This window comes from Leucopleurus acutus (assembly GCF_964270905.1).
Source record: "Leucopleurus acutus genome assembly, chromosome: 3".
NCBI classification, from domain to species: domain Eukaryota; kingdom Metazoa; phylum Chordata; class Mammalia; order Artiodactyla; family Delphinidae; genus Leucopleurus; species Leucopleurus acutus.
The window spans coordinates 10649948-10666357 of NC_139145.1; the positions used below are offsets into that span (position 1 = coordinate 10649948).

The following is a 16410-nucleotide window of genomic DNA, read 5'->3' on the forward strand; positions in this document are numbered from 1 at the left end:
CAGGCATGGGGGGGCGGGGCCCTGTGAACTGTCCAATCAGGGGAGTCGCCGATTATTTTACGTGGCGGTGCTGCTACGATGACGCCGGAGGCGTGGACTGCGTGCTCAGTGCCACTTGTTCTGACAGTGGCCGTATCAGCTCCTGCTGCCCTTAAAGGCTCCAGGTAGTTATGCCGCATTCTGTGTCTCTGTGACCGGCACTTGCCGCGGCGGTCATGGGGTGGACAACCGGAAACTCCAGAAACCGAAAAACGGTGAGTGTGCGGGGTCGGGTGTTGGGAGAGGGAGGCGGTGGGACTGATGGAACCGGGCCTCCCGTGCGGCCAACTCCAGAGTCTGCGGACCCGAGTCAGCCGGTGGCGCGCCACACAGCCTAGGGGCTGGGTCGACAGCCGGGACCCCCGGGTGTCCTGTCCTGTCCCTGCGAACCCGAGTCTCCCCCACACGGCGCTGTGGCCATAGGGAGGGACTCGGGGCAATCGTGATTCGGTCTCTGGGGTACACGTGTGGGAGCAGCTGTGGTCTGGGGGTGTCCGGTTCCCCCTTTCTCTCCAGGGGAATCATTTTACTCGCACTTTTTAAAATGTTTGAGGAACAGGATCTCAAATCCACTACCCTGTCCCCCCCAGCCTAGCTCTTCCTAGGTCTGGCAATAAATCCCTAAATTTACAGATGTTTCCCCGCATTCCCAAATGCCATCTTCCCCTCTGCAGTTCATAGTATCACTAATAACTGTTTTTCTCCGTGGTGCGTTGCAAACGGATGCAGTATTTTAATTGTTTAATCATTTATCAACGGAGCCATGGATGGCTCTTTTTAAAGATTTATTGTTACAGCTGTTTTACTTGAGAGGAAAGCAGAGACCCACTACCTGGAATATGTTATGTGGAATGCTTGTGCCTCTCCTCTCAAAATCTTCCTTGGTCACGGACATCCTATGGGAAGACCTTTGGGTGGAGGGTCCTCTTGAGAAACTCTCCTGGGTGATCTTTTTTCAGCACTGCTTCCGTTCCTGAGTTTCTCTCTTTGAAAAGATTTATTCACTTATTTGAGACTCAGTTTTTCAATAAGTGTAAATTTTATTTATTCAGTAGACCTGGGGAGACAGTATAAAGTTTTTCCAAAGAGGCAAGAAAGGTGAATTTCAGAAAAATATTTCATTATTACATTCTGTGTGTTAAAATTTTTGTTTCCTTTTTTTTTTTCCCCCCACCCTGAGTGGATGTAGTAATATTCTGAGGTCTTTTGGGTGATTTCCAATGGCATATCAGGACTTAGACTTGCAAAATCTAGAAGTGTTCCAATACGATTGTTTACAAATCAGTTTCTTTTTTTGGAATTAATTCATTGACATCTTCATTTTCCGACAGGAATAGGTGTTTGGGGATTTTCCTGTTGAAAAAATAAAATTGCATTACAGTCTTCTCTCTTCCTTTACACATAAATACTGGGTTGAGTGATTTTTCTGGATTATTGAATCACTGGGTTTATGTCATTTAAATTATCATTGGTGATCCAAAGTATTGTGACTGGAGCAGAGGCCTGAGGCCAGTGACTCCAAACTAAAGTTCCCATCTGGAGCCGGCAGTGGGGGGGTTTTCTTTGGCCTAGATGTTTTATGTTTGAGTTCTGCATCCATGATATAGGTGCACTCAGAGTGTATTTTGTGTATTAAAAAAGTCTGTGGTCAGGAGTTCTGTCTCCTGGACAAAAAGTTTATGAATTTGGGAGTTTAAGTCGGATCTTAAACTGAATCTACCTGAGAATTTCCTCACTTGTGAGAATGTGAGGAGAGTTCTCTCCGGTGACTGTTCAGGTGTCCCTACCCTCCTTCACCAGGGACTGAGCCACCTTAGGGGTTGTATCTCAACCTGGGTATCTAGACCCCAAGCTTGGGAATGTGTTTAACTTTCTGAATGTGGGTTTTCGTTCTTAACTGTGGGCAAGCAGACTTCTTACCTGAGCTGATTTGAATATTTGTGTTTCTTTTCTTTAGATGCCTTTATCTATTGGATATTTCAGTCCTTTAACTCTAGTTTCCCTTAGCAGTTTGCAATTTTATTTCCTTGGTGAGTGTATGTGATTTTTGATTTCTTAGGCTTTGAAAAATATAAGTTGATTGAAAAATACGTGTTTAAGGCAAGAAAATCCTGAAACCAAACAGAATTTCTGTGCCTTTTAGGCAACAGAATCTTAAGCTGTGAGATGGGTATGTTTAGGTTCTCAGGCACATTTTTCATTTTTAGATCAGTTTTTGTATGTGCTTGTCCCTAAAGAACTTTGATATTTAAAAGGCTGTACAATTCTTAAGGCAAGTGAATTTCAACTTGTGTTGATGAGTGGAAAAAAACTGTTGAATTTCTGTTTTGATTGATATGAGAAAAACTGCTCAAACTTAGGAAAGTCTTTGAAAATCCTAGTAGGTTTCTTCATGGATTAAATGCAAACCCCTAATGCATTATAATATGCTACTCATTCCTGACCATATCCTGAATGTGAAATATAGTGGAGGGACAAACTATGATGTCGTTTGTCCTTTTAGTTAGAAAGACATTTGAAGTTTTTCACTTTCTACAGTTTGCAGTTTTATACCCAATAGTGTTTAAAGAATTAAATTTAGAATGATTTCCTATGTAGAAAAATTAAAATTAATTTAAAAATAAATTTAAAGTAGCAACAGTTAATTAAAAACAGACTACTAGGTAGGAAAGTATGGTGTATATAAATTTCTCTTAATTTTAAATAATGTTTGTAAAGGATTTAAAAAATAGTGAGGTATGAAACAGTGAAATATCCGGTTTTTTAGAACATTTTAGGCTTACAGAAAAATTGATCAGAAAGTACAGAGTGTTTCCACTTGACCCCTCTGCATCCACACAGTTTGTACTATTTTTTTACATCTCATATTATTATGGCATATTTGTTACAATCGATGGATCAATATCGATGCTATAAAGTCCACTGTTTATATTAGCCTTGACTCTTTGTGTTATACAATGTAGGGGTTTTGGCAAATGTATCCATCATTTCTATAGAATAGTTTAACTTTGCTAAGGATACCCTGTGCTTCACCTATCCATTCATCCCTCCCTCAAACCCCCAAATCCTTACCAAGCAAAGATCTTTTTACTGGCTCATAGTTTTAACTCTTCCAGAATGTCCTAAACAGTAGGAATCATACAGTATGTAGCCTTGTCAGAGTGTCTTCTTTCACTTAGCGATATGCTTCTAAGTTTCCTGTTTCGTTCAGGCAAATTATGCTCAGAGACTGAGATTGTCTTTGCCAGTAATTTATTTAACACAGGTTCACTGCGGGAATTATAATTTATAATATTTCACAAGCCAATAGCAAATAGGATAATGTCTCTTAATAAGCCAGTAAAGACATAACGTACCCCAAACCAATGATAGTTTAATTACACTGTTGTTCCAGCCAAAGGGAAGATGAAAGAAATAAAGTCCAAATTTAGTTGAGTTGCACCTTTATATGAATTGGTTCGTGATAGTGTCAGTCCTTCCAACTAAAAGCTGGGTATCAGATGCCCGCTTAGATCCCTCCTTGCTGGGCAAAGGCACTAGTGTTGGCAGGCAAGGTAGGCTGCTTGGTCCAGGGACCATTTCATGGCTTGCACCATTGCCTATGAGGAGTAGGCTCGCCAAGGCAGAAACAAATATGTCCCTTCTCTTCCTGAGACTGCTGCTTGGTTTAACTCCACTGCTATCCAAGAGTAACCTGGCCACAGCAGGAGCAAGTGTCTCGTGATCCTCTGAGAGCTTTTTAGATTAACAAAGAGTAGCCTTGCCCAGACTGAACACCCACATTAAGTCCTCACAAATTCCTGGTATTTAAAGTTTAAATGTCCGTCACATGATTGTCACTCCTCCACATGTTCATAATGGTAAGCACAATTTTGATGGCGTCATCCTGACATGGCCTCCCAAAGTAAACAAATTCACTCTTGGACCAAAATATCTTTACTTGAGCCATAAACAAGTAGATCAAAACAACTTCACTTAAGCCATAAATGCATTAATTTGAAATTATAACAAACCAGTACACAGCAGCTTCCTCCTTTCTGTTGATAGCTCATTTCTTTTTATCACTGAACAATATTTCATCATATGGATCTACCACTGGTTGTTTATTGAACTATTGAAGTGTATCTTGCTTAACTCTAAGTCTTGGCAATTATGCATAAACCACCTATAAACACTGATTTGCATATTTCTGTGTGAAGACAAGTTTTTAACTCATTTGGGTAAATATAAATATACAAGGAGTATAATCTAGGAGCTAGATCCTATGATAAGGGTATACTTAGTTTTGTGAAAAAACCGCCTGTCTTCCAAAGTAGGCATACCATTTTCCATTCGCATCAGCAATGAGTAAGGATTCCTGTAGCTTTACATCTTCATCAATATTTGGTATTCTGAGTGTTTTGTATTTTACCCGTTGTAATAACCGTTTAGTGGTATCTATTTGTTTTATTTGCAATTTCCTAATGATATTTGATTTTGAGCTTCTTTTCATATGCTTATTTAACATCTGTATATCTTCTTTATTGATGTGTGTGCAAATCTTTTGCCCATTTTTCCCCCATGTTTGGGACTTTATTTTTTTTCCCCAGGGATTCTTGCTTATTTTCAATTTTGCCCTTTTTTTTTTTTTTGGCTGTGCCACACAGCATGTGGGATCTTAGTTCCCCAACCAGGGATCAAACCCACGCCCCCTGCATTGGAAGCGTGGAGTCTTAACCACTGGACCACCAGGGAAGTGTCCCGAATTTTGCCCATTTTTTAACTGGATTGTTTGTCATTTTACTGTTGCATTTTAAGAGTTCTTTAGACATGTTGGATACCAGTCCTTTGTCAGATAAGTGTTCTGCAAAGATTTTTTCCCCAATCTGTGACTGTCTTTATATTCTCTTACCACTGTCTTTTGTAGCACAGGGGATTTTAATGAAGTGAAGCTTATTGTTTTCTTTCTTGGATCTTGCTTTTGGTGTTGTATCTTAAAATTCATCAATTAACACAAGATCACCTTGATTTTCTCCTATGTTATCTTCTAGAGTTTTTTACTTTTGCATTTTACATTTAGAGCTATGGTCTATTTTAAGTTTTGTGTAAGGTCTGTGTCTAGGTTTACTTGTTTTTTGCATGTGGATATCTACTATTTCCAGTACTGTTTGTTGAAAAGACTTTCTTTTTTCCATTGAATTTCCTTTTAGTCCTTTATCAAAGATCAGTTGGCTATATTTCTCTGGGTCTATAAGAAAGCAGTTGACTTCTGTATTCTCAGTCTTTCTATACTCTCATTAATTCCTGGAGGGATCTCTGGTGTTATGGTTTCTTTCAGATATTTTACATAGAAAATCATGTCATACACAACAAAGACAGTTTTATTTCTTTCTTCCCAATCTGTATACATTTTATTTCCTTTTCTTGCCTCATTGCATTAGCTAGGTCTTCCAGTACAGTGTTGAATAGGAGTGGTGAGAGGAGACTTCCTTACCTAGTTTCTTACCTTACAAAAAAAAAGCATCTAGTTTCTCACCATTGTGATGTTGCCTACAAGTTTCATGAAGATGTTCTATCTCAAGAGCCTGAACTCCCCTCTATTCCTAGTGTGTTATCATAAGTGGATGTTAGATTCTATCAAATGCTTTTCCATTTTATTTACACTCCTTTCATTCCTGATATTACTAACTTCTGTCTACCCTTTTTACTCAGTTAGCTTGACTAGACCTTTATCAATTTTACTGATTATTTCAAAGCACACCAGCTTTTGGTTTTATTGATAGTCTCTATTCCTGCAATTTTTATGTCTTCCTTAATCATTTCTTTTTTTGGTCATTTTACTTATTTTTATTGAGATATGATTGGTATATTTCAAGTGTACAACATAACGATTTGATATTTGTATACATTGTGAAGTATTACCACAATAAGTCTAGTTAAACTAGCGTAACATCATCACACAGTTACAGTTTTTTTTCTTGTGATGAAAATTTTTGAAATTTCCTCTCAGCAACTTTCCGATGTGCAATAAAGTATTATTAATTATAGTCACAATGCTGCACATTATATCCCCTGACTTATTTTATAACTGAAAGTTTGTAATTTTTGATCTGCCTTCATCTATTTCACCCCCCCCTCAACAGCCCCCCCCCAACACACACACCTTCACGTCCCACCTCTGGCAGCTACCAGTCTATTCTCTATATCTGTGAACTTGGGGTTTTTTGTTTGTTTGTTTTGCTGCATGGCTTGCAGGATCTTAGTTCCCTGAACAGGGATTGAACCCAGGCCCACGGCCATGAAAGCACCACATCCCAATCACTGGACTGCCAGGGAATACTCAGGGTTTTCGTTCTTTGCTTCAGATTCCATATATAGATGAGATCATATGGTATTTTTCTCTCTGACTTATTTCACTTAGCATAATACCCTTAAGGTCCATCCATGTCACAAATGGCAAGATTTCCTTTTTATGACTGACTAATATTCCATTATATATATATATATATATATGTGTGTGTGTGTGTGTGTGTGTGTGTGTGTACACATTTTTAAAATCCATTCATCCATCATTGGGCACTTAGGTTGTTTCCATGTCCTGGCTATTGTAAATAGTGTTGCAGAGAACATGGGGGTGCAAATATTGGGTTGGCCAAAAAATTTGTTTGGATTTTTAAATTTTTTGAGGAACCTCCACACTGGTTTCCATAGCGACTTCATCAATTTACATCCCCACCAACAATGTGCAAGAGTTGCCTTCTCTGCACCTACTCACCAACACTTGTTAGTTTTTGTCTTTTTGATAATAGTCATTCTAACAGGTATGAGGTGATATTTCATTGTGGTAGTAATGTTGAGCACATTTCGTGTACCTACTGGCCATCTGTACGTCTCTGGATAAGTATCAGTTCAGATCCTCTGTTCATTTTTTTAAAATCAGATTGTTTTTGTGCTGTTGAGTTGTATGAGTTCTTTATATATTTTGGATAGTAATTCCTTATCACATTTGATTGCAAGTATTTTCTCCCACTCAGTAGTTTGCCTTTTCATTTTGTTGATGGTTTCCATGGCTGTGCAGAAGCTTTTTAGTTTGATGTAGTCCCACTTGTTCACTTTTGCTTTTCTTGCTTTTGTTTTTGGTGTCAAAACCAAAAAAATCATCTCCAAGACTGATATCAAAGAGGTTACTGCCTGTGTTTTCTTCTAGGATTCTTATGGTATCGAGGCTTATGTCAAGTCTTATACCATTTAAAAAAATTTTTTTATTGGAGTATTGTTGATTTACAATGTTGTGTTAGTTTCAGGTGTACAGCAAAGTAAATCAGTTATACACATATCCACTCTTTTTTAGATTCTTTTCCCATATACGTCATTTCAGAGTATTGAGTAGAGTTCCCTGTGCTATACATACAGTAGGTCCTTACTATCTTTTTTTTGAATTTATTTATTTATTTATTTTTGGCTGTGTTGGGTCTTCGTTGCTGCATGCAGACTTTCTCTAGTTGCAAAGAGCGGGGGCTACTCTTCATTGTGGTGCACGGGTTTCTCATTGTGGTGGCTTCTCATGGCGGAGCATGGGCTCTAGACGTGCAGGCTTCAGTAGTTGTGGCACGTGGGCTCTAGAGCACAGGCTCAGTAGTTGTGGCGCATGGGCTTAGTTGCTCCGCGGCATGTGGGATCTTCCCAGACCAGGGATGGAACCTGTGTCCCCTGCATTGGCAGGCAGATTCTTAACCACTGCACCACCATGGAAGTCCTCTATTTTTTATATATTAGTGTGTGTATGTCTATCCCAATTTTCCAAGTTAGTTAATTCATTTTGAGTTGATTTTTGTATATGGTGTAAGATAGTGGTCCAGTTTCATTCCTTTGCATGCAGCTGTCCAGTTTTCCCAAACCGTTTATTGAAGAAACTGTCCTTTCCCCATTGTATATTCTGGGTTTCTTTGCCAAAAATAAATTGACCATATACGCATGGGTTTTTTTCCTTAGACTCTTTATTCTGTTTCACTGATCTATATATGTCTGTTTTATGCCAATACCATACTGTTTTGTTTTTAGCTTTGTAATATAGTTTGAAATCAGGAAGCATTATGCTACCAGTATTGTTCTTTCTCAAGATTACTTTGGCTATTCAGGGTCTTTGTGGTTCCATACAAATTTTAGTATTGTTTGTTCTATTTTGTGGAAAATGCCATTGAAATTTGGATAGGGATTGCATTGAATTGTTCATTGCCTTGGGTAGAATGGACATATTTCCAATTCATGAGGGCAAAATATCTTTCCATTTATTTGTATCTTCAATTTCTTTCATCAGCACCTTATAAATTTCAGTATACAAGTCTTTCACGTCCTTGGTTAAATTTATTCTCAGGTATTTTATTCTTTTTAATGCAGTTGTAAATAGGATTGTTTTCTCTTTTTTTTTTGTCACTGAAGTAGAGAATTCTTTGTTTTTTTACAAAAGATAAAATTTAAGTTTAGACTGATGTTTCCACAGGACTACAGGATTTTAGTCTGTCTAGTAAATGTGTATCTCTTTTCTCTCAGACTGAAATTCCTGGTTTTCAAGAGTTTGATCTAATTAGAATATGATCTGATTTGCTAATTACTAATTGGCTTTTTTTTTAAATTGAAGTATACTTGATTTACAATGTTGTGTTAGTTTCAGGTATACAGTAAAAGTGATTCAGTTATATATAATCCTTTTTCAGATTATTTTCCATCATAGGTTATTACAAGATACTGAATATAGCTCCTTGTGCTAAATAATAGGTCCTTATTTATATCTATTTTATATATAGTAGCATGTAACTGTTAATACCAAACTCCTAATTAGTATTATTTTCTTAATTTCTATTTTTGATAATTCACTGTTAGTGTATAGAGATAGATTTTTGTATATTGATATTGTATCCTGCAGCTTTACTGAATTTGTTTATTGGTTCCAACAGATATGATGGAGTCTTTAGGGCTTTCTATATATAATGTCATGTCATCTGCAAATAGTGACGGTTTTACTTCTTTCTTTCCAATTTGGATGCCTTTTGTTTCTTTTTCTTGCCTAATTGTTTTAGCTTATCCAATACTATGTAGTGGACATCTTTGTCTTGTTCCTGATCTTAGAAGAAAAGCTTTCAGCTTTTCTGTATATTAATTTTGTATCCTGCAACTGTACCAAATTTATTAATGAGCCCTAGTAGTTTTTTGGTGTCACTAGGATTTTCTGTGCATAGTGTTATGTCATCTGCAAAGAGTGACAATTTTACTTCTTCCTTTCCAATTTAGATTCTCTCTCTCTCTCTCTCTCTCTGATTGCTATGGCTAGGACTTCCAATACTATGTTGAATAAAAGTGGCAATAGTGGGCATCCTTGCCATGTTCCTGATCTTAGAGGGAATACTTTCAGCTTTTCACTGATGAGTATGATGTTAACTGTGGGCTTGTAATATATGGTCTTTATTATATTGAGGTACATTCCCTCTATACCCACTTTATTGAGAATTTTTATCATAAATGGATGTTGAATTTTGTCAAATGCTTTTTCTGCATCTATCAAGATGACCGTGTGGTTATTATCCTTCATTTTGTTAATGTGGTGTATCACATTGATTGATACACAGCTGTTGAACCATCCTTGCATCCTTGGAATAAATCCCACATGAACATGGTGTGTGATCCCTTTAATTTGTTGTTGAACTTTGTATAATAATAGTTTCTTCAGGATTCTTATATTTACTTTCTTCCTGGCCTGTAATTTTCTTGTGGAGTCCTTGTCTGGTTTTGGTATGAGCAGAATGTTGGCCTTGTAAAATGAGTTTCGAAGTGTTCTGTCCTATTTTTTGGAAGAGTTTGCAAAGGATTGATATTAGTTTTCTCTAAATGTTTGTTAGAATTCACCAGTAAAGCTAGCTGGCCCTAGACTTTTCTTTGATGGGAGGTTTTAGATTACTGATTGAATCACCTTACTAGTAATTGGCCTTTTCAGATTTCCTATTTCTTCATGATTCAGTCTTGGGAGGTTGTATGTTTCTAGGAATTTCTTATAGGTTGTCCAATTTTGGGGGCGTGTAATTGTTCATAGAAGTCTCTTCTGATCCTTTGTATTTCTGTGGTACCTGTTGTAACATTTCTCATTTCTGATTTTATTTATTTGGATCTTCTCTTTTTTATCTTCATGAGTCTAGCTAAAGGTTTTTCAGTTTATCTTTTCTTTCTTTTTTTTTCTTTTTTTTTTTTTTTTTTTGTGATACGCGAGCCTCTCACTGTTGTGGCCTCTCCCGTTGCGGAGCACAGGCTCCGAATGTGCAGGCTCAGCGGCCATGGCTCACGGGCCCAGCCGCTCCGCGGCATGTGGGATCTTCCTGGACTGGGGCAAGAACCCGTGTCCCCTGCATCGGCAGGTGGACTCTCAACCACTGCGCCACCAGGGAAGCCCCTATCTTTTATTTCTTTAACATCTTTATTGGAATATGATTGCTTTACAATGTTATGTTAGTTTCTGCTGTATAACAAAGTGAATCAGCTATACGTATACATATATTCCCATACCCCCTCCCTCTTGCGTCTCCCTCCCACCCTTCTTATCCCACCCCTCTAGATGGACACAAAGCATGGAGCTGATCTCCCTGTGCTATGTAGTTACTTCCCACTAGCTATCTGCTTTACGTTTCGTAGTGTATATATGTCAGTGCCACTCTCTCACTTCATCCCAGCTTACCCTGCCCCCTCCCCGTGTCCTCAAGTCCATTCTCTCTGTCTGCTTTTTTATTCCTGTCCTGCCCCTAGGTTCATGAGAACCTTTTTTTTTTAGATTTCATACATGTGTGTTAGCATATGGTATTTGTTTTTCTTTCTGATTTACTTCACTCTGTATGACAAACTCTAGGTTCATCTACCTCATGACAAATAACTCAATTTCATTTCTTTTTATGGCTGAGTAATATTCCTTTGTATATATGTGCCACATCTTCTTTATCCATTCATCTGTCGATGGACACTTAGGTTGCTTCCATGTCCTGGCTATTGTAAATAGTGCTGCAGTAAACATTGTGGTACATGACTCTTTTTGAATTATGATTTTCTCAGGGTATATGCCCAGTAGTGGGATTGCTGGGTCATATGACAGCTCTATTTTTAGTTTTTTAAGGATCTTCCATACTGTTCTCCACAGTGGCTGTATTAATTTACATTCCCACCAACAGTGCAAGAGGGTTCCATTTTCTCCACACCCTCTTCATCATTTATTGTTTATAGATTTTTTGATGATGGCTAGCCTGAACGGTGTGAGGTGATACCTCATTGTACTTTTTTTTTTTCAAAATTTATTTTTGGTTGTGTTGGGTCTTCGTTTCTGTGCATGGGCTTTCTATAGTTGCAGAGAGCAGGGGCCACTCTTCATCACGGTGCGCAGGCCTCTCACTGTCGTGGCCTCTCTTGTTGTGGAGCACAGGCTCCAGACGCACAGGCTCAGTAGTTGTGGCTCACGGGCCCAGTTGCTCCACAGCATGTGGGATCTTCCCAGATCAGGGCTCGAACCCGTGTCCCCTGCATTGGCAGGCAGATTCTCAACCACTGCGCCACCAGGGAAGCCCTCGTTGTACTTCTGATGTGCATTTGTCTAACAATTAATGATGTTGAGCATCCTTTCATGTGTTTGTTAGGAATCTGTATATATTCTTTGGAGAAATGTCTATTTAGGTCTTCTGCCCATTTTTGGATTGGGTTGTTTGTTTTATTGATATTGAGCTGCATGAGCTGCTTGTATATTTTGGAAATAAATCCTTTCTCCATTACTTTGTTTGGAAATATTTTCTCCCATTCTGAGGGTTGTGTTTTCATCTTGTTTATGGTTTCCTTTGTTGTGCAAAGGTTTTTAAGTTTCATTAGGTCCCATTTGTTTCATTTTGTTTTTAATTCCATTTCTCTAGGAGGTGGGTCAAAAAGGATCTTGCTGTGATTTATGTCATAGAGTGTTCTGCCTATGTTTCCCTCTAAGAGTTTTATAGTGTTTGGCCTTACATTTAGGTCTTTAATCCATTTTGAATTTATTTTTGTGTATGGTGTTAGGGAGTGTTCTATTTCATACTTTTACAGGTAGCTGTCCAGTTTTCCTAGCTCCACTTATTGAGAGGGCTGTCTTTTCTCCATTGTATATTCTTGCCTCTTTTATCAAAGATAGGGTGACCATAGGTGCGTGGGTTTATCTCTGGGCTTTCTATCCTGTTCCATTGATCTATATTTCTGTTTTTGTGCCAGTACCATATTGTCTTGATTACTATAGCTTTGTAGTGTAGTCTGAAGTCAGGGAGCCTGATTCCTCAGCTTCATTTTTCTTTCTCAAGATTGCTTTGTCTATTCGGGGTCTTTTGTGTTTCCATAGTAATTGTAAAATTTTTTGTTCTAGTTCTGTGAAAAATGCCACTGGTAGTTTGATGGAGATTGCATTGAATCTGTAGGTTTCTTTGGGTAGTGTAGTCATTTTCAAAATGTTGATTCTTCAAATCCAAGAACATGGTGTGTATGTGTGTGTGTATGTGTGTGTGTGTGTGTATATATATATATACATATATACATACACACACACACACACATACACACACACATACATATCCATATATATATATATACATATATATATATTTACATATATATATACATATATATATATATTTACATATATATATACATATATATATATATATATACACACACACACATACACACACACATACATATCCATCTGTTTGTTTCATCTTTATTTCATCAGTGTCTTATAGTTTTCTTCATACAGGTCTTTTGTCTCCTTTGGTAGGTTTATTCCTAGGTATTTTACTCTTTTTGTTGCAGTGGTAAATGGGAGTGTTTCCTTAATTTTTCTTCCACATTTTTCATCGTTAGTATATAGGAATGCCAGAGGTTTCTGTGTATTGATTTTGCATCCTGCTACTTTACCAAATTCACTGATTAGCTCTAATAGTTTTCTGGTAGCATCTTTAGGATTCTCTATGTATAGTATCATGTCATCTGCAACCAAGGTCAGTTTTACTTCTTCTTTTCTGATTTGGATTCCTTTTATTTCTTTCTTTTCTCTTACTGCTGTGGCTAAAACTTCCAAATCTATGTTGAATAATAGTGGTGGGAGTGGGCAGTCTTGTCTTGTTCCTGATCTTAGAGGAAGTGGATTCAGTTTTTCACTGTTGGAAACGATGTTGGCTGTGTGTTTGTCATATATTGCCTTTATTATGTTGAGGTAAGTTCCCTCGATGCCTACTTTCTGGAGATATTTTATCATAAATGGATAGATTTTATCATAAATGAATTTTGCTGAAAGCTTTTTCTGCATCTATTGAGATTATCATATGGTTTTTATCCTTCAGTTTGTTAATATGGTGTATCACATTGATTGATTTGCATATAGTCAAGAATCCTTGCATTCCTGGGATAAACCCCACTTGATCATGGTGTGTGATCCTTTTAAAGTGCTTTTGGATTCTGTTTGCTGGTATTTTGTTGAGGATTTTTGCTTCTATGGTCATCAGTGATATTGGCCTTTAGTTTTCTTTTTTTGTGACATCTTTGTCTGGTTTTGCTACCAGGGGTCCTCCCCTCCACTATATTTTGGAAGAGTTGGAGGATAGGTGTTAGCTCTTTGCTAAATATTTGATAGAATTCGCCTGTGACGCCATCTGGTCCTGGGCTTTTGTTTGTTGGAAGATTTTTAGTCACAATTTCAATTTCAATGCTTGTGAGTGGCCTGTTTATATTTTCTATTTCTTCCTGGTTCAGTCTTGGAAGGTTGTGCTTTTCTAGAATTTGTCCATTTCTTCCAGATTGTCCATTTTATTCGCATATAGTTGCTTGTAGTAGTCTCTCATGATCCTTTGTATTTCTGCAGTGTCAGTTGTTTCTTTTCCTTTTTCATTTCTAATGCTGTTAATTTGAGTTTTTTCCCTTTTTTTCTTGATGAGTCTGGCTAATGGTTTATCAATTTTGTTTATCTTCTCAAAGAACCAGCTTTTAGTTTTACTGAGCTTTGCTATTGTTTCCTTCATTTCTTTTTCATTTATTTCTGATCTAATCTTTTTTTTTTTAACATCTTTATTGGGGTATAATTGCTTTACAATGGTGTGTTAGTTTCTGCTTTATAACAAAGTGAATCAGTCATACATAAACATATGTTCCCATATGTCTTCCCTGTTGCGTCTCCCTCCCTCCCACCCTCTCTATCCCACCCCTCCAGGCTGTCACAAAGCACCGAGCCAATATCCCTGTGCCATGCGGCTGCTTCCCACTAGCTATCTACCTTACTACGTTTGTTAGTGTGTATATGCCCATGACTCTCTCTCGCCCTGTCACAGCTCACCCTTCCCCCTCCCCATAACCTCAAGTCCGTTCTCTAGGAGGTCTGCGTCTTTATTCCTGCTTTACCCCTAGGTTCTTCATGACTTTTTTTTCTTAAATTCCATATATATGTGTTAGCATACGGTATTTGTCTTTTTCTTTCTGACTTACTTCACTCTGACAGACTCTAGGTCTATCCACCTCATTACAAATAGCTCAATTTCGTTTCTTTTTATGGCTGAGTAATATTCCATTGTATATATGTGCCACATCTTCTTTATCCATTCATCCGATGACGGGCACTTAGGTTGTTTCCATCTCCGGGCTATTGTAAATAGAGCTGCAATGAACATTTTGGTACATGACTCTTTTTGAATTTTGGTTTTCTCAGGGTATATGCCCAGTAGTGGGATTGCTGGGTCATATGGTAGTTCTATTTGTAGTTTTTTAAGGAACCTCCATACTGTTCTCCATAGTGGCTGAACCAATTCACATTCCCACCAGCAGTGCAAGAGTGTTCCCTTTTCTCCACACCCTCTCCAGCATTTATTGTTTCTAGATTTTTTGATGATGGCCATTCTGACTGGTGTGAGGTGATATCTCATTGTAGTTTTGATTTGCATTTCTCTAATGATTAATGATGTTGAGCATTCTTTCATGTGTTTGTTGGCAGTCTGTATATCTTCTTTGGAGAAATGTCTATTTAGGTCTTCTGCCCATTTTTGGATTGGGTTGTTTGTTTTCTTGTTATTGAGCTGCATGAGCTGCTTGTAAATTTTGGAGATTAATCCTTTGTCGGTTGCTTCATTTGCAAATATTTTCTCCCATTCTGAGGGTTGTCTTTTGGTCCTGTTTATGGTTTCCTTTGCTGTGCAAAAGCTTTGAAGTTTCATTAGGTCCCATTTGTTTATTTTTGTTTTTATTTCCATTATTCTAGGAGGTGGGTCAGAAAGGATCTTGCTGTGATTTATGTCATAGAGTGTTCTGCCTATGTTTTCCTCTAAGAGTTTGATAGTTTCTGGCCTTACATTTAGGTCTTTAATCCATTTTGAGCTTATTTTTGTGTATGGTGTTAGGGAGTGATCTAATCTCATACTTTTACATGTACCTGTCCAGTTTTCCCAGCACCACTTATTGAAGAGGCTGTCCTTTCTCCATTGTACATTACTGCCACCTTTATCAAAGATAAGGTGTCCATATGTGCATGGGTTTATCTCTGGGCTTTCTATCCTGTTCCATTGATCTATCTTTCTGTTTTTGTGCCAGTACCATACCGTCTTGATAACTGTAGCTTTGTAGTATAGTCTGAAGTCAGGGAGCCTGATTCCTCCAGTTCCTTCTTTCGTTCTCAAGATTGCTTTGGCTATTCGGGGTCTTTTGTGTTTCCATACAAATTGTGAAATTTTTTGTTCTAGTTCTGTGAAAAATGCCAGTGGTAGTTTGATAGGGATTGCATTGAATCTATAGATTGCTTTGGGTAGTAGAGTCATTTTCACAATGTTGATTCTTCCAATCCAAGAACATGGTATATCTCTCCATCTATTTGTATCATCTTTAATTTCTTTCATCAGTGTCTTATAATTTTCTGCATACAGGTCTTTTGTCTCCTTAGGTAGGTTTATTCCTAGATATTTTATTCTTCTTGTTGCAATGGTAAATGGGAGTGTTTTCTTGATTTCACTTTCAGATTTTTCATCATTAGTATATAGGAATGCCAGAGATTTCTGTGCATTAATTTTGTATCCTGCCACTTTACCAAATTCATTGATTAGCTCTAGTAGTTTTCTGGTAGCATCTTTAGGGTTCTCTATGTATAGGTTCATGTCATCTGCAAACAGTGACAGCTTTACTTCTTCTTTTCTGATTTGGATTCCTTTTATTTCCTTTTCTTCTCTGATTGCTGTGGCTAAAACTTCCAAAACAATGTTGAATAATAGTGGTGAGAGTGGGCAACCTTGTCTTGTTCCTGATCTTAGTGGAAATGCTTTCAGTTTTTCACCATTGAGGATGATGTTTGCTGTGGGCTTGTCATATATGGCCTTTATTATG

The 16410-nt window shown here is 37.7% G+C and overlaps 1 protein-coding gene across 1 annotated transcript in view; it reads left to right on the plus strand.

Moving 5' to 3' along the window:
- The first annotated feature begins 200 nt into the window (after positions 1-200).
- Positions 201-16410, plus strand: part of LOC309958819 (putative KRAB domain-containing protein ZNF788) — a 32911-nt gene continuing 16701 nt past the window's right edge. Inside the window, exon 1 of the mRNA XM_082834959.1 lies at positions 201-254. Coding sequence (XP_082691085.1) covers positions 216-254 — 39 coding nt within the window. The 5' untranslated portion in view covers positions 201-215. The remainder of the gene's footprint in view (positions 255-16410) is intronic.